The following is an 18,785-nucleotide window of genomic DNA, read 5'->3' on the forward strand; positions in this document are numbered from 1 at the left end:
ATGTATTCTTGGGAGTAATTTTGGTAGGCTGTCTACTCTTTGGAGTCCCAAAGCCTTAGATGTGACGTAACCTTTATAGACAGATAGATGTCATCGACTTGTATCAATCTGGAAACTTAACAACAGTTTCTCATTTGTTCTCGAGTTTCTTTAGATCGTGGCATGATCTTTAAGCATACTTCACTTTGTTATACAGGTTCTGTTAAAGTGATCTTTTTGATTCAACAGGTCTGGCAGTAATCAGGTCAGTGTGTGGTTAGTGAAATTGAACTCTGTTTTCTAAGTTAAATCAGAATTTAACAAGTGGGCCATTTACCTTTTCACACAGGGCCAGGTAGGGTTGTATAGCTTTATTCCCTTAAATAAATTATTTAAAAACTGCATTCTGTATTTACCTGGGTTATCTTTATCTAACATTAAATTTTGTTTTATCTGGAACATTTCAGTTTGACAAATACGTGAAAAACAAGAAATCAGGAAGTCGATGACAGGAATCTGTTTGCCCTGCCCTGTAAAGAAAATTCTCTCTGAGACAGGTACAAACTCTGGTGATGTTTCTTTGCAGACAATGGCCCAAAACTGATTTAGACTTCATAACATGTGAAGAGACTGAACATTAAAGTGTATAATGAAACATTTGTATTATGTTAGACTTGTATTTCCTTTAAGTATCTACACATTATAAGAAACATGCAGGATTGAACAGATAAGGAAACACATTTATTCATTTTAAACAATGTACACATGTTTTATAAAGATAAATCCAAACATGGACAGTTTTAAAAAAGTCTGAATTAGCATTATGAAAATACAAAGGTGAGTTGGGTGTATTTAGTTACTGTGTCATTGATCTATTTGTATAACTACAAAGCAAATGTAAAAACTATAACATGAGAAATGAGTGCACTGGTTTTTTTTATTATTTTTTTCTAACCTTTGTAATTAACAAGTTTGTGACACAAGCAAAAAATCTTAACTGCCAGCGTAAATACACAGCTTATATAATAAGCCTTAACTGGTCCTTGTAGCAGCCTCAGTTTTAAAGAACATGACAGCAGTGGTTTTCAAACTGTGGTTCAGTGTGTCAGTACAGCAGGGTAGCTGGACAACTACAGAATAATATGCAGTGAAGCAGAGATGAGTGGATATAATTTATGTGGAGAAAATAAGTTTTCTGTGTTTACTTTTGTGTTTTTTGTTTTTACAAAAATACTCATGAGTCTGAGGGCTTCCAGGTGAAAAAGTTGATTCCTTGCAGCTCCTCAGGTAAGTACTCCTGCTCTACGGGGTCGCTGAAGGCTGGGTTGTATTTGTAGCCTTTAGAGTATCCCAGCTGTTTCATAAGCCTGGTTGGGGCATTGCGGAGGTGCAAGGGGACGGGAGGCAGGGGACCTTTGTGGCTTCTCAAACAGGTCTTCACATTATCATAGGCCTTGTAGATCGAAACAGACTTGGGTGCTCGTGCCAGATAGACCGCACACTGAGCGAGGATCACCTGTTGATCAGCAGATGAAACAAAAGGAAGAAAACTGAGGTAAAGACAACTATAGGGTTGACAAGACATGAGACTTGCAGTCACTGATTGGTCCACTGAGCTTACCTCACATTCAGGCATCCCAATGAAATGACAGGCTTGGAAGGCAGAAACAGCCTGAGTAAGAGCGGCGGGATCTGCCATACCTGAAAGACAAGAAGGATGCAATGCTGCAGAATAAGAAGCACTTTTTAAAAAAACATTATGACTACTTTGTCAAGCTTCCTCTCTCTCTATCATTTCAGTCCAGTCAGTAGTTTCTTTCCTGCTGCAATTTCATACAGGAATACATCTCAAAAAAAGTTTGGTCGGGGGATATTTACTAACCTCTTCTGTTAACAACAGTCTGTAAGTGTCTGGGAACTCAGGAAACCAGCTTCTGGACTTCTGGGAAAGGACTGTTGTCCAGTTCTTGTCTGATATACAGTTCTAGCTGCTCAACAGTCCTGGATCTTCTTTCTTGTATATATATTTTTGTTTCATGATGCTCTAAATGTTTTCAGCTGGTGAAAGGTCCAGACTGCAGAAGGCCAGTTCAGCCAGACTCTTCTACTATGAAGCCATGCTGTTGTAACAGCTGCATTATGTGGTTTAGCATAATCTTGCTGAAATGTGCAAGACTGCAGTGTTTCTGGATCACGTCCCCACATCGTTTCTTTGCACGACAGAGCTATAACGTTTATTTGCAGGTGGCACAGTGAACTATTTTCACAGACAGCGATTTATAGAAGCGTTCCTGAGCTTGTGCTGTGGTTTCCATGACAACGTCGTGCCCGTTTTTTAATGCAGCATCACGGGAATCTGATGTTGATTTTCAGCCTTTTCCATTATGCACAGAGATTTCTTCAGTCATCATTCTTTTGATGTTATGTACTATAGATGATGAGATATTTAAAGTCTTTATGTTACATTGAGGAAAATTATTCTGAATTCTTTTTAACAATTTGTAGATGCAGTTTTTGGCAGATTGCTGAACCTCTGCGCTTTACTTCTGAGAAACTCTCTGCTTCTCTAAGATGCTTTTTTATATCTAATCTTGTTGCTGTAATATTGCCAATTACACTAATTAGCTGCAACATGTTCCTCCAGCTGTTTCTTTGTAGTACCTCTTACTTTTCCAGCCTTTTGTTGCCATGCCTCAACTTTTCTGAGACATATTGCTGCCACCAAATTCAAAATTGCCTTATTTTGTCTTAAAATTGTACAATAAAAAAGTATAAATAGCTCTACTGACATAATAAAGCCAGATGTGGTTAGGAACGTAGAGAAGAAAAACTGGAAAAAGTGTAAGAAGCCTTTAACTTTGGGATGCACTGATAATGTTTAAAAAAAAAATTATTGGGCTGATAGCAGTGCCCGTATCTTTTTTTTCTCTGTGTATTTTGATTTTCTTGCTATTTATTAACCCCTTTGTGCCAGGGAGAAAAAAAAGGTCAATACACACCGGATGATTGCAGCTGGAAAATTCTAAAATATATAAATATATATATATAAATGTAGAGGTGAGATAATGCGATAATTAAATTCACCTACCCACATCTTCACTGGCAAAGCGGACCAATCTGCGAGCCACGTAGAGCGGATCCTCGCCACCCTCAAGCATACGGCCCAGCCAGTAGAGAGACGCATTCTCATGGGAGCCTCTCATAGACTTATGTAACGCTGATATGCAGTTGTAATGCTCTTCACCTTTAAGTAACACACACACACACACACACACACAAATGAAATGTTTCTGACAGATAAGAAGATTTTTCTTCAGGTGGCATTCCATCAGCAATTTTCAAACCAAGAGATTGAAGGTCATTACATACTGAAAAAAATGACCTTATCTAAAAAAAAAACAAGGACTGAGGCAAAAATAGATGAATACCGTCTCCATTAAAGTCATTAGTCAAGCTGAATGATGGCTTCATCTCCCAGTGAAGCAGGGAACAGTAAATCTCCATCTTTTGGGACAGCTGCGTGTTGTGTAACAGGACAGTGTGGAGGACTAATGAGAGAAGTTCTGTGCATGATGAGCAAAGGTGATAAGAACAGCTAAAACTACAGCAGACTAAAAAAAAGCACTGATTATAGGTAAACGCAGGCCTTATAAGTTATTGTAATGAGCAAAAAAATTAAAATATCAGTTAGCTATGAATGCAATAAAAAAAAAACACAGTCTCAAAGCGCTTCGTTTTATGAATCTGGTATGAATGAATAGCACACGCTGCTCTGACGCTCAGCTAAAATATGTGCACTGCACTCACAAGAAACATACGGCACACCTAAATACCTACCAGGGGCAAAGAAACGCAAGAAATAAGGTTGTCCCGTTATATAACGGTGATCAAAGACACTGGGGCGTAATATGATAGAGCTGTTAAGCTCAAAGCATGAAAGTACTTATGACGAGTGCTATAAATGACGCTGCCGAGAGGAATTTAAAAATGTGGATTTGTAAAATATGGAGCGATTTGTGCTGCCTAGGGCTGCCACAAACGATTATTTTGATAGTTGACTAGTCACCAATTATTTTTGCGATTAGTCGACTAATCAGATCATGCATCCATTGGACATAAAATGTACAGCTTATTGCACCAGCAGGCATCTGCTCTTCTATAACTATCATTAGCTTACAGCTTTAAGTGTTTAAGGTATGTGCTAACTAAAAATAAAGACAAGATGATAGTTTATTAAATTTTAATAAAATTTGCAGATTGTTTCGGTGAAGTTTAATAAACTCCTTGCTATCCGGGACACCGGAGTATATACTTCAGTTGTCTTGCTTGACGTTTATTCAGCTGTGTAAAAGCTATAACTTTAATCTCAGCCAAACCGATTTACTCAGGAACAAATAAAATACTAAAAAAGGCCAAATAATAACATTTTTAAGTTATCTAAGTGACTTATATATGTTTAACCTGAGTAGCGAAAGACGGTGGTGGGTTTGAAAACGATTTGTCGGGAGTCCGGTGTTCTCACGGGCTCTAGTGAGCCTTGCCCCCGGCTAGCTATCGAGCTAGTGGGTAACAGACGTCTTCGAAAACGTAGGAGCGCTTTTGAAAATATGCGGTGTCTTGATAAACTGAGCAGATATTTGAGGTTTACACAGTTACATTCTCGCCTGAAAATATGTTAAACGTTTATTTTGTGACCCAGAAAGAATAATAACAGTAATATTAAAACTAACTAGCTGCCGCCATTGTTGGAAACTGAGCTGGGCTGAGCTATGAATTCTGGGACAGAGCTACTTCTTCTTCTTCTTCGCGATTTAACGGCAGCTGGCATCCTTGTACATGCAGTGCTGCCATCTTCTGTTTCAGTCCGTTATTACACTCTTAAATCCTACTACTTATTCCTGCGTCTTTTGTGATCTTACAAAGCTTCAAACGACGCTCGACTATTAAATCAGTCGTTGACGTAATCGTGACTAGTCAACTAATCGTGGCAGCCCTAGTGCTGCCCACATCCTTAAAGACAAAGCCTCTTCTTTTATTGAAACAACCGTTATCCCAGGACCTCTGGTGACGTTTTCCAGCAAAATGGAAGTAAAAAATTAACAGTTTCAATAAGAAATTAGAGGCAAGAGGCCGGTAATTTCTGCCTCTTGGTCCCACCTGCAAAAACATTTTCCACATAAACAGGATTCCATGTAAGAGTAAAGGAAATACAATTGAAAACAGAGGGTGAGGATGATGCAAGCATGGGTCACAGTGTTATGAGCTGGAATATTTATTCAGGCCTAGTTGCACATAGTGACACCCAAAAGACCAGCTTTGATAAAAGGAACTTAAAAGAAAGGAGCGTAGATGCTAAAATGACAATGTGAGTACATCTGCGCTTACCAGCTTTATCATAGAGAATGTGGGACCTTTGGAGACCTTCTTTGACATGCTCTTCTGTCACTAGTATCTCTTGAGGAGAATCGTCGGGTGCTAAGAGGTTTGTTTTGGACATCTGAGCCTGAACAGCCAGCTGGAGACTATTGAGCCCGACTCTTGCGTCGCCATCACAAAGGTAGGCCATGGTGTCCAGGGCTTTTTGTTGAATGTAAATCTTTGGTCTAAAAACATTAAAATATACACTGTATCAGTGCCACTACTGTTTAATATGGAATAAATTTTAAAAAATAAAAAAATAGATCATGCTTAAATGCCTTTCATCATGAATATTCTCAGTGTTATGCTATTCTGTTTTAACCAGCGCTCATCTCAAAAACATATCTTGATATAAGTCACTCTGACTGGCAGCAAAATGATTTTTATCAGTTTTGTCAAAATGTTGTTTTTTATTTTCCCCCATAAAAAAATAATTAACTAAAACAATGGATTTGTGTAATCTACCGTAAACAGATAGTAGATTATATACAATCATCAGCTGGCAGCTAACAGGTGATTATAGCTTGTGCCGAACCTCATCTGTCAAACTATCAAACAAAACCAAAGCTGAGACTATTGCTGTGGCTCCATCTTCCGATACCCACTATGTGAGGGTTACAAAGATAGTGAGGTTTAGGTGATATCTGGTCACGTGTGACACTACAGTCGAGGAGCTTGTGGGAACCTACCTGTGTCCATCTGTTTGGTCTTCATCTTTGGGGTTTGTCGAATCTTGTCCCTGGATTTTGATCCCAACTGTGGCCACAGCTCTGTTCAGGATCGAGCCCATTGCCTCCACAGACAGCTTCTCCAGAACCAGCACCTTGCACCTGCTCAGTAGGGCAGCATTCACCTGGAAGGATGGATTCTCAGTGGTCGCTCCAATCAAAGTGACTGTGCCACACTCCACATGTGGAAGGAAGGTGTCCTACAGACGCAAACACATACAGATCCAAGTAAGACTAATTTTACTGGGCATTCAAAAAGGATCTGGAGCAATCCTCGTTTCTAGTCGACATTGCTGTTATATTACTGTTACACATTATACAGGATTTCACAGGATGCTAGAATTTAAAGCTTCAGTTTTCAGAATAAATACAGTATAGTGCCAATATTGTATAGTAATTGGATGTCACCCATCCAAATCATTGAATTCATGTGTTCTAATCCCTTCCATGGCCACAAGTCTATAAAATCAAGCACATAGGCATGCAGACTGCTTCTACAAACATTTGTGAAAGCTGCAAGGCTGAGTCGTTATCATGTTAAACCCTATAGATTAAGAATAGGATGCTACTCAAGTTCATATGCATCTGAAGGCAGACATGCGAATACTTTTGGCAATATTTGGTACCAGTAGTGAAGCAGACCTCTGAATAAACTACTGCAAATAAAGGACAATGGATTATATTGATTGATACAACCATTTAAGATTTCTGTAAAACATAAACATGAACCATTTAGTTACCAATGAATTAGGAGACAAAATGTAAATAAATCGTTTCTACTTATTATTATCAGTCAAAACCCCAAAAATGTATGTTTCCAATAGATCAAAGACATGAGCTGGAGAACTCGTGCTGCTTTTGAAGGGATAAAGATGGTCCCGTAAGCTGGTTATACATACATATACACTTGTGCTGATATACAATCTTATTGGCAGGGGGAAGAACATAAAAAAAGTCTGCAACAAGCAGAGTACAACTTTCTGCTCTAAAATACCTCCTCACCTGTTGGGATTTATTGAAGCGGTGAATTTCATCGATGAACAGGATGGTCTTCCTCTTGCACAGTCGGAGCTCGTTTTGCGCCTGCTTTATCACTTCTCTGACCTCATTGGTGGATGTACTGGTGGCGGACAGAGTTACAAAGCGAGCCGTCCCCTTCCTCTTACTGGTGCTGGCAATGATGTGGGCTAGAGTGGTCTGAAATACAGTGAGCCACATGGAGAGTAATTTAACGTAAACTCACAGGCAGAACATGTAATGCAGCTTTCATCAAGAAGTTTCTGTGATGTGTAATCAAGTTAAATGAGCTGATTTTGTGACTCGTCTATTCAATGAGGAAACCTGACTGCGGCAAAGCAGTCGACAGGAGGGTCAAAGAAGAGATAAGGTGTCAGAAAAGCATGTCGACAAAGTCTGGGAATGGCTAGTGACTGCTCAATGAGCCACGCTGGCAGCTCAACATGCCTAAGGAGTCATTAACAAGCTGTACCACCAACCGAGCAGCCACAGACGCCATCATTCACTCTTTCAACACAACATAAAAGTTCTACTTGAATACAACAAAGAGTACCACAGCTGAAAATTCACTTAAATCCACTGTATTGGATATTCAGCATTAATCTAGACAATAATTATTTAAAAACATACAAGAAAAAAGGTGCAAAATGGACAAGCCCCAAGTTTCATGCCAAAACTGAGACTGTAATTATTAGAATATAAGAAATTTACATTTGAAGAATTAATCACAATAATTTTTTAACATTTTTTTTTCTCTTACCCACAATAATTTCAGCAATTTGTGGATTATTAATTCAACAGAAAATTGCCATATTACTAAAAGAAAACTGACGAAAGCTTCTTAAATTAAAATATTTTTTGTGCGAAAAATCAGAGTAGAGCTTTAAGAATCACTGAATAGATGAGACTTTAACAGTTATATTAAAAAACACTTTTAAAGCACTATATGAATGAGGTAGAGTGTTAAATATTTATATGGTTATACTGTTTTTGTTCAATATCCCTGATTTTTTTTTCTTTCTAGAAATTATAACTCAGTCGGTTCAAGCATCTTCAATTCTGAGTACTAGTTGCCGAGAGCAGGTTATGACTTATTGTTCGGGATATCATTAATGACAAATTAAAGGAAAACTTTAATGAATGATGCTACATGTCTGACTTTAGTCATCTCGGTTGGTGTTTGGAGAGCGTGGCATAGGACATGGACAAAACAGCACAGCACGTGATTCACTTAATTTTGAAACTCATCGCCTCCTTTACAATAAGACATAAAAAGTGATCATGCAGAAATACTTTGCATTGATTTATAGTGACCTTTGGAATTGACCCAATAATACCGCCCGGTTATCATCTTAGGGGTGAAGGATACAGGTTTTTCCTTTAATTTGTCCCCCACAAATAAAGTGAGGGGAGCTGAATCAGTGGCAATAGGGTGTTTTAATCATCACTTATTAAACGGCAGGAAAATACTAAGCAAAGCTGGGGAGAGATGCTGCATCATACTGGGTCACCTCCACACCTTTCCGCATCCCGGAGGTCCCCAGAGGATCAGCGACGGTATTTCCTGGGAGTCAAGAAGTGGCCGGAAGAGACTTTGCTCTCCTACAACTTTATTTTGCCCAAAGTATTCCTCCAGTGTTTCTGGTCTCAGCACCTCCGCCAAAGGTTTGTCTACTGCAAGCAACGTCCGCGGTGACAGACGTTTCGCCGTTTTCAAGCCCTGCCCGCTGGATGCAGGCGCGGGCTGCTGACTCCTCAAAGTCTCTGTACCTGCCGCTCCAAGATCCGCCTCCTCGTTCAGTGAACGTTTCACCCCCTTGCTGGCAGCACTGCCAGGACTTTGTTTACCGACAAACAAACCGTTCCGTTCAGTCTGGACCGGAGGTTTCCCCTTGTTGCCCTGAAACAGCGAAAACACACCCGGTGACTGCGTGCTGGCCATGGAGGAGGAGCTGGCTGCAGGTTTGATGACAGCCTCGGGACCAGTGCGGGATTTCTTTACGGGAGGTCCGCTCTCGTCTGCTGTGGACGGGCTGCTGTCGGTTACGCCTTTCAGCAGACATATATCCAGATGTCCGTTGATTGTGGCGGACGTGAAGTCTTTAAAACAAACGGGACATTGCACCGAGTCTGGTGCTGCAGCTGTCTTCTCGTTCGCCATCTTGGTTCCCGCTAAACGTTGGACCTTTGATCACGTGACCAAAACACGGCGTTGACCTTTTGACGTTTTCATTTTAAATGATTAAATTTTTCTTTTTAACCAGCTGTGGTTTGGTGTGTAGATGTAAAAACATTTTTAATGAACATTTTGCCTTTCTAGACGAGTTTTCGGATTACGTTCCTGTGTGCGTTTACGTGCCGATTAGACAGTCCGTCACCAGGAAAACACATTGTGTCGATAGGTTAAAAAAAAAAGTCAGAACCTAATTATATTAAAAAATAAAATTAAATTGGGACTTAAAAGGTGAACCACACAGTTTTTTAGCTTCTCTATTCCTCTTTATTTCTAATTATTTTTTAAACTGTTTTGTAAGAGTTCAGGGTGAAAGGTGCCAGGATGTTTGCAAATAGCTTTGTGTCAAAGTAAAAGAACCTCGGTGAAGTTGATCATATAGTCTTGTGGAGCTGTTTGTTTGAAAGTGTGAATTCCTTTGAAAAGTCGGGAGCACCTGTATGCCCTCAGGCATGTAAGTTGTGGCTGTGGTTTTGCAAGACTGTGGGAACAAGCATTTTAAGTTTTCAGCAAGTTTTCGCTATTCAAATAATTCTCTAATAATTTATCTGTTGTAAATTCTGAATGTGCTTTCTTTATTTCCAGTTAAATGTCTTTTAAATGACCAATTTAACGGTTCTTCATCTTTATCTAATTGTTTATATCTATAATGGAGAAAATGTTTATTGAATTGTATCAGTAAAAATACACCACTGCGAAAATTCACAGTTCATAAGTTTAAATGATAAACTTCTAAGATCTCATATTCAGGATTAATGTCTATCAGTATCCTGAAATAACATAATCAGCAACACTTGTTATAATTTTAGAAAACATTTGAAATACATTGGGGAAAAAAAAGAAACTTAAATCTGACCTCAGTAAATTGAGGAATTCCAGTTGATCAAATATTAAAAATAAAACACAATAATAATAATACACAATAATAATAATAATAATAATAATATAGAAAAAAAAAACCAAACCAATAACTAATGTGCCTCAACACTTCTCTGTCTTGTCTGTAAGAAGCAATCTGAAACATGCCTCCACCCAGAAGCCAAAAGTGAGCTCAGTGTTGTGTTTGGCAGAACGACTGGTCAAGTCAGAGGAGGTTTCCAGACATGCTGCACATAGCTGTGTAGCTGTGACTGACCACTCTTAGCCAGATAATACATTCTTGGAATTGTGGTTATATATATTTACACACCCATTATATGTCTTTATTGCACAATATACTGAAGATATGGTGCTGAGCTTAAAACTCTTCAGAGCCACCATGAAGTACTGATTAGAAGTTCATTTGTAGTGTGATTTAATAATTATTATATATGAAATTGATACAGCTGGAATCATTGAGTCTAATCCTTCATGTAATAGTCTTTGTGACATTTGCAGTGGGAATTGCATAGCACAGGCTATTGGTTTACACTGGGTCTGTGTTGACAGCGAGCTGGAAACCCATAACAATTCTGTCACTAATCAGAGTCAATGCTGTGCTGATTTAATTTAGTTTTTCTTCATTCTGTGAGTCTCAGTTTTAAAGTAGAGATCAATGGGACAAAAGTGATATAGAAAATTTAAAAAAGGTCGATTCCTAATACAGCTGGAGTGACTGGACAGTGTGAGAGAGAGCTTATCTCCCAGACACCCTTTGCTGGCACCTGTCACTCTTTTGTCATGAGGACACACTGCCCTTCCTTTAGCTGCAAGTGCTGATTGAAGTAGGACCCTTGGCTGAATTAAGAGAGGCTGCGGGAGGTAGAGTAGCATTAATGTCCTGGCAGCTCTTATCCTGAGAAAGTATACGCTCATCAGCTTCACTTGAGAGACTCCTCCTTGAGCTTTGAAAGGCCGTTTGTAGTTAAATATAGGCAAAGCGAGGCTGAAAGGGAAGGATGAAGGGTAAAGTGAAAGCCATGGACAACTTTGTCACATTCTGGGATATCTGGCTAGTCAACAATATGTGTCTGATTCTTTCCTACCTCTGGCACAGCCTGTATGATTTATTCTGCTACAGGAGGCAGCAAAGAGCATTCACCGTTCAGGTACATACAAAACCTTCTGATATGTGGGACAATATTTACAGGTTAATCGTAAAAAGCTAAAATATCTTTGTGTTTTTAAACAATGGTTATCAGTATTTTACATTTTCTCCATGTAAGCATTTGAATAGTCAGCAGTTGTTCTGTGAAGAGTTTGATTGTCTTAATGTTTTGATGAACTAGCAGATGGGACAAGAAAACTTTCTACCTTTGCAAACAAAAACATTATATTCAGATCCAGTCTTTTCATCATGGGGATCATTTTGTTGTTATAAGTCCTAATGAGACAGCACAGAATACTAAAACATATTTGTTTAATTGCATTTTTTTTGGATCTGTGTAAGATGCTTTTGGGGTGCTATGCCATGTTGTTTTAAAATCTAATTAGAAGAAGACATCTTTGATTTGTTGAGGTATTAATAAATTATCTAGGCTGAATGTTAATGGCCCTATTACATACACATATAACAATACTGTTGCACTGTGAGTTATGTTTTCTTTTCCTCTGAAACACTAATTGTGTTTTTGCTTGCTGGTAATCATTAAAAAGAGCCTACAACAAATAGTATCAATCCTACCAAAAACTCTGTGTTAAGAAGAGGTGACAGCAGCAGCGTTTAAAGCAACATCTAATACCAGGTCTTACCTGGTAATCACCGTCCACATTGATATGTCCTTCAAGAAGGACAGAATAGTGTTTACTGTCACATCAGGACTGTATTTTTCTTGCAGAATAGAATTATTCCCTCCACTAAGGAAGTTATGCTTTGTCAGTTTTGCGTGCGTGCACGAGTGTCATTCTGTCTGTAAACACGATGGCTTGAGAAATTTTCAATGAATTCTGCTAAAACTTTAAAGAGGCGTAGAGTGGGGGCATGTTAACAACCTATGAAAATTTGGCGCACATCCACCAAAGTCATCAAGGTCAACTTCACGATTTATGAGTCATAAATTGACCAAAAAACCCTTATAACGTATAAACTACGATTCCTACATGCGTGGTATGTATCATTAACATATAAAAAGTAACATATAAAGATTTAAGATATCATGTTACATCTGACCTCTGACCTCTCCTTCAAGGTTAATAAATTGATCTGAAGGTCAAAGTGATAATAATGCTATACAGAGCTATTTAAAATTATGTTTCTTACTTCCATTGTTTATATCGACAGCATATAGGCATATAGGGAAGGATTCTTAATATCATGTTGCTTTGGATCACTGATGTTTTCTTTAAGTAAACTTTAATTAGGTCAAGCTTTCATAATATGTCTTTTATCTTTTAAAAAAATGTTTACATTGGCAATATTAGAGTGATATATGGGGATTCTAAATATTACATTATAGTTTGCATCCAAATATCATGTCACATTTGACCTGTCATATCTGTCTGTTTTTTTCAATTTTGCCCCAAAACGTGTTATATCTTTAACGAAAGTATTGTCAAGAGCAACAGAATGAGCTGCCTAATCAGTTAGACATATACTGTAGTGTAATAATATATAATAAGCTCAGTTTATTCATGTCCAGTTGTTGAAGTCAAATTTCCTACTCCTACACAGTGTTTGTTGTATTATGATTTTGTTATATACATTACAGTAACAGGTTACAACCATTTAAATACTTAATAGTTTGAAAACATATAAAATGTTTCTGAATAAGCATTTTTAATCTTATTTTTTGGAAAACAAAATAAACTTGTGATCATCAAAAACATTTTTCTTTTTATATTTTTCACTAAACATTTAAGTGAATTTTATTAAACAATAAAATGAATGCCACATAACCACAGAAGTAAAAAAATAAAATAAAACAAGAACTATAATCAAAATAATGTCAAGTACATTAAAATGGGTTTCCACAGGGTGAATAATAAAAGCCGGCACTTCTTTTTACGGAAATAAAAACGTACAATTTCCAAAGTATGTTTAAAAAGAACAAATGAAATATATGTAACATAAAGAAAATGAGCTGCCTTGGTGGAGGTTTGCACTTTTTGAGTGTTCATGTTTCTAGTGGTGATTTTTAAGTTAGTAGTATTATTAGTATTATTATTTAAATGAAGGGACATTACACCACTGTGTGTGTTAAAATCAATATTCTTGGATAGTAATATACAGTGTTTTAACCCTACAGCTATGTCTTGGTGCATGTATCTATTGGTATTAAGTGTGTTTTTTGTTGTTCTTATTGTACAGTGCATTGAGACTCTTATATCTATGAAAAGCTCTATAAAGTATAAATAAACTTTACTTACTTAGTTTACTATGTCAAAAGAACCGCTGTTTTCTGCAGATGTCCCCTTACTTGAACATAATCACCTCTCTTCTGCTCTTAGTCTTCTTCAGTTCCTTGGAATAGACTAAAGATTCACCGCTGGGATCAAAATACATAAATATTACCTAATGCATAACAAAAGTTTTTATTCTACAGGTGAAGTCCAGTTCAAGTTGTATACTACACAGGAAAATGATGTTGTGCTCCCTTAGGTTTCATGGACAGTCTGGCCTCAGCAACTCTGTATGACACTTCAGACAACACAAGTGCCACAGATGTAAACTATATTTGCCTGTAATTCATTACAACAAGACAAACGTATGTACCCAATTGGCCTAAATCCTGTTAAATACAATGCCACAGTACATCACAAGTAAGTAGTTTAACTAAAAATCCGCTGACAGTGTCAATAGCAGATGAAGATTAATAACTTTGTAAATGCAGAATTGATAGTTGAGCTAGATTATTTGTGTAGTTTAGTACTTGCTTTGTTCTTCTTGTGTTTTAACAGTTACTGCCACAAGGGAATGTCAGCACAATCTTTGGCTTCCTCTTATGCTTATTAGAAGTTGGGAAGTTCTTTGCACAACATTCAGTTTGTTGGGACTGAATTAGGACTGTAGCTGGTGGCGTTTGTGGGAGCACATTAGAGAATCACCTGTAAAGGTACAGTGAACTCTAGTGGCAGAGCATGACAGACACAATAATGTAGTGTATCTGCTGAATGATGAAACAGACAGGAGATCCTGGCTTTGCTGCCATCTAGCGACTTAGTGATTTTTCGCAGCCTTGATTTAGTGTAGTACATTCAGGGGCTGACATCAGAGCAAAAAATGTTTTCTGCAACTCAACAGTTTTGTCTTTTGTTGTTTGCAGCTCGACAGTTCAGTTCACTTTGTCTCCTATGTGTTTTTGTTTCCATCAGAACTCTTACATGGCATTTTATTTTGAAGAAAGCTCATGTATACTGAGGGAAATCTGACTGAGAGTAAATATATACACTGCCTATATACACTGCTGCTTATAAATACACGCATCCTCTAGTTATCTTTAATGCTGTGGCAGTATACCATAGAGACAAGCTGAAGACTTCTCACCTTCTCTTGTTTCCATTCCTCTCTTGGCATTTAGGAGACACACACTGACATTTACTGTAGGAGAGTGGCACGTATTTGACCAAGCTTTCTTTACAGTCTGTCACTAACTTTGATATCTCTTGTGTAAAACGCTCCTTACATTTCCATAGTGGTAATAATAGTGCCTTAGGGTATATATTCCTCAGTGGGACTGCACTTGATGTTAATGGGAGTGAATTAGGATTACAATAAGGATTATTGTGCTATGTAGAAGCAAATGAATGCAATTACTCTGAGCAGTGCTTAGATTAAAAAACAACAACAAACAACTGTGACAGTATGCAGGTAATTTCATTGTTCTCTTTGTATGGGTCGTTGCCTAAGAATTTTTGTTTAAACAATTTAAATTGGAGGCATACGTTAAATCTAAAGATGCACAATATTCAACCATAAGAAGTTTTTGTGTGAAATATGGAAGCAGTTTAAATGTGGAGTTAAAGCAATGTTCAAACGCTACTCAGTTTAAAGGAGCTTGCAAAGAAAAGCGTCTGGACTTCTTTAAGTTACTTGAAGACGTTTCACCTCTCATCCGAGAGGCTTCTTCAGTTCATTGTGAAACCTGGCCCCAATGAACAATGAACTCACCCGAAACTCTGGCTGATTGGGACCCACACCCAGTTCCACACCTTGGCTCAGGCGATTAGAGGATCATCAGGGGGTCCTTTTGTCCCTCTGTGGGGGGACACTCCCACTAGGGTTATATCTGGGACTCTCCACCATTTGACCTTAGAACTGAAGAAGCCTCTCGGATGAGAGGTGAAACGTCTTCAAGTAACTTAAAGAAGTCCAGACGCTTTTCTTTGCAAGCTCCTTTGACTACGATGACCTGGATGACTGAGAACCTTCACAGACATACTCAGTTTAAAGATAAAAATAAATTATTTTCAAGAAATACAGAAATTTTGAGGGTGTATTGTGTTTATAGACTTGCATACAGTTGTAGATGTATATTGTCTGATTATATGTTATGTGGAGGAACATTGAAGCAGCATTCAGTCAGTCATTTTTTATAATCTCTGTAACTTTATGTGATGCACTATAAGGCAGAAGTCACCACAATATAAGAAAATTACGAGATGATGTAAAAAAATGTATCCAGCTTGTAGAATTTGCAGCTTGTAGAATTAGGAAGAAATGAAACCACTGTACAGTTGTCATTGGCGTGGACAATATGCTATAAAAGGGAAAATATTTTTTGTACCAAGCTGTAAGTATGAAATTATAACACGGGAGTCTATCAGGATTAGCTTCCTTTTTGGAGTGACCCTCAGGTGGTCGTGTAAGAAAGTTTTCTGGCACTTTGTTGGTTTTATTTGAAGCGCTCCTTGTGGTATATGACTAACAATATAATGGGAAATCACAGCACCCTCTATTTGAAAAATTAAAGCAGTGAAAGCCCCCAAAAAATGACTGCATTTTCTTAAATGGTCATTGGATGGAGGATCCAAAAGCTGCTTTCAAAATATGTACATAATTTAGTTTGCATACAGAAATGTGCACGCAATGCGTCCTCGTGACAATTGCATTTAACAAGACAGACATATTTGTATGCAACGAGAGGGTGAGGGTGGAGTTGGAGTGTGTGCGTCTCACTATATTGAATCATCAGGACGCTGTGTAGTGTGGTTTCATGACATTATATAAACAGAACCAGAAAGTCTGTCAAAGTGCAGCAGCAAAACGTGTTTGCATGCCAAGACAAAATCTGAGATGACAGCGGGAGAACAGAAGAGGCTTCTTAGACATTAGCACGAGGAGTTGAGTTTCATGGTTGCCAGTCACATTTAAGCCCACAAGTTTCCAAGAGAAAGTATAGCCAGAGCTGGCAGACAGAGCGGTGTGTGAGCGGAGACGGAGAGGTGACTGGATGGTGGCCATAGCACACATCCCCAGAGCTTCCCAGGACATTGTGTTCGCTGTAAGGGCAGTCCATTTTTAATCTTGTGTCAGTGCCAAACAAATAACCTAATACAGAGGGTCACACAGGTCACAATATTCACACACTGACCCTTTAAAAAATGCTGTCTAAACAAGCAAGCAAGCAAGCAAACAAACACATTTGTAGGGCATTTAGGTAAACTTTTTTTTTTACATTTTTTCTCTTATGAATCGGGGCTGGATGAGATCTTCTTTTCATTTTATATTCTTCCACTGCTGTCAACACAAACTTAAATGAATAAACAAACAAACAAAAAAACCCATACTATGCTGCATGTACACAGTATGTGTAGATGGATGTATGCATACAGGTGAGGACAATGAGGGGTACATAGTTTCATCGGAAATTTGAAGCAACATGCAAGTCTTTCAGCAATTATTTGTGCAGAAAAATGCCTCTAAGCATTCATTTCCCAAAAGCATGTCCCTTGAATGTATAATAAATAAGCAAAATAATGTGACAATTTATTGAAGCGTAAAATAATGAGGTCAGTGACAAAAATCTGTGCAAAGTTAGTTCATAATTATGAATTCGCAGAGGATTTTTCTGCAATTTACCAGGGAAAATAAATATATTTGGGCTTTTGAATGGTTGTAGAAGAAATAAGACATCATCTGTTTTCTGTTTTTTTTGCAACATGACAAAGAACTTATTCACTGAGTGATAAATCAGCTTCATCAGTTGCAACTAAGTGATTGTGGCATAAACTAGATTGATTCTTCTTAGTGCTTTTATTACGTAAGACTTTGATTTCACAGTCATTAGGGGATACAAAGGGTACACGGTGATCTCAAAAGTTCTAAGTTTTACTATTTAAAGGTGCTCTCCCCTGTGCTGTATATCAATTTACCTTCAAATGTTTTCCACTCTAGAAGTCACTCGAGAACTACAAGTTCAACTGGGATACGCACCCGTAAATATAACAAAGAATTATTTTGAATAATTTATAAAGCATTCATCATTTATGCATTAGACAATGCTGCTAAACATCCCAGTGATTTTGCTGTCACATTAATGTAACAACTTTTAACCACGCAGCAGCAGACCGGGCAAAGATTTCACAGCTTCCACATTGTGTGTACACATACTCGCTCTTGGCAGAGATGGTGAGAGACGACTTTGAGCCCTGGCCGTGATGCTGTTACTTTCTTTGGTATTAGTTTCACTGTAAAGTGTAAGTGATATAAACTTGACATTTGCTTTATGTCATAAGTCTAATGTCTCTTTATATCTCCTGCTGGGTTTCGTAACCTCCCACCGCTGACCACTGACAGATCTACCGAGATCGTGCCAGGATGTTGCAACGTTGCGTTTAATGTCCACTGATATGACAACAACACCACGTTGCAGAATCATTTGCTCTGTCTTGTCTTTAATATTTGTGCGTGTTACATGCACATGCACACTGTAAGAAAGCTAAGTGTCCGAGCTCATTAAATTGACACAACATGCTGTTAATTCCCATGCTGTCTGTCATCTGCTGGCATTCAAAGACAGGTGTGAGCACTGGTGTCTTACCCTGAGTGACTGATGGTCCATTTCATTCCATCTGTTTCTGCCCTGTCACAGTTACTCGGTCTTCCCGCTGCAGCTGTCTTGCTTTAGCGAGACACGAGACAATACAAATTCAAGGGGAAGCAGTGGTTCGGTTCACTCCCTGGTCTCACTGGTGTAGAAGGATTTGTGAAGGCTTTGTTCAACATAGCGTATCTACACCAAAAAAAAAAAAAAAAAAAAAAAAAAAATTAGACAAATGTTCAACTCGGTGTGGTGACTTGTCATGAAACATAAGCCGACAGGTAAACTCTTTTTCTCCCACTTCACTTGCTTGCACTTTCCTTTGCAGAGTTCAGAACCTTCCCTGGTTCTTTGCACCGGTGAGGCCAGACTTTGGCTCGCGTCACAGCGAGTTTGGCTAAGGTCACCGTGGCTCAATTTGTGCTCTGTGACTCTGTTGTCAAAAGAATTTCATGGTAGCTTGGGCAAAGCTGGATCCTTCCTTCATTATGTCATCCGTGTACTTATGGGTAC

The 18,785-nt window shown here is 38.2% G+C and overlaps 1 protein-coding gene across 2 annotated transcripts; it reads right to left on the reverse strand.

Annotated features, from left to right (window-relative positions):
- Positions 1 to 698: 698 nt before the first annotated feature.
- wrnip1 (WRN helicase interacting protein 1) lies at positions 699 to 9,321 on the reverse strand. Of its 2 annotated transcripts, XM_006786419.3 has the most exons (7): positions 8,662 to 9,321; positions 7,128 to 7,322; positions 6,087 to 6,325; positions 5,365 to 5,582; positions 3,068 to 3,223; positions 1,601 to 1,680; positions 699 to 1,495 (listed from the first exon to the last, which is right to left on the reverse strand). In XM_006786419.3, exons 1-7 carry the CDS (start codon positions 9,301 to 9,303, stop codon positions 1,214 to 1,216), a joined length of 1,812 nt encoding a protein of 603 aa, XP_006786482.2. In that variant the 5' UTR covers positions 9,304 to 9,321; the 3' UTR covers positions 699 to 1,213. The 2 variants fall into 2 exon arrangements, 1 of the variants encoding a protein (XP_006786482.2); XR_015716763.1 differs by lacking the exon at positions 699 to 1,495 and having other exon boundaries at positions 1,862 to 3,223.
- Between the last annotated feature and the right edge of the window lie 9,464 nt (positions 9,322 to 18,785).

This window comes from Neolamprologus brichardi, chromosome 18 (genome assembly GCF_056152115.1).
Source record: "Neolamprologus brichardi isolate AB-2024 chromosome 18, ASM5615211v1, whole genome shotgun sequence".
NCBI lineage: Eukaryota > Metazoa > Chordata > Actinopteri > Cichliformes > Cichlidae > Neolamprologus > Neolamprologus brichardi.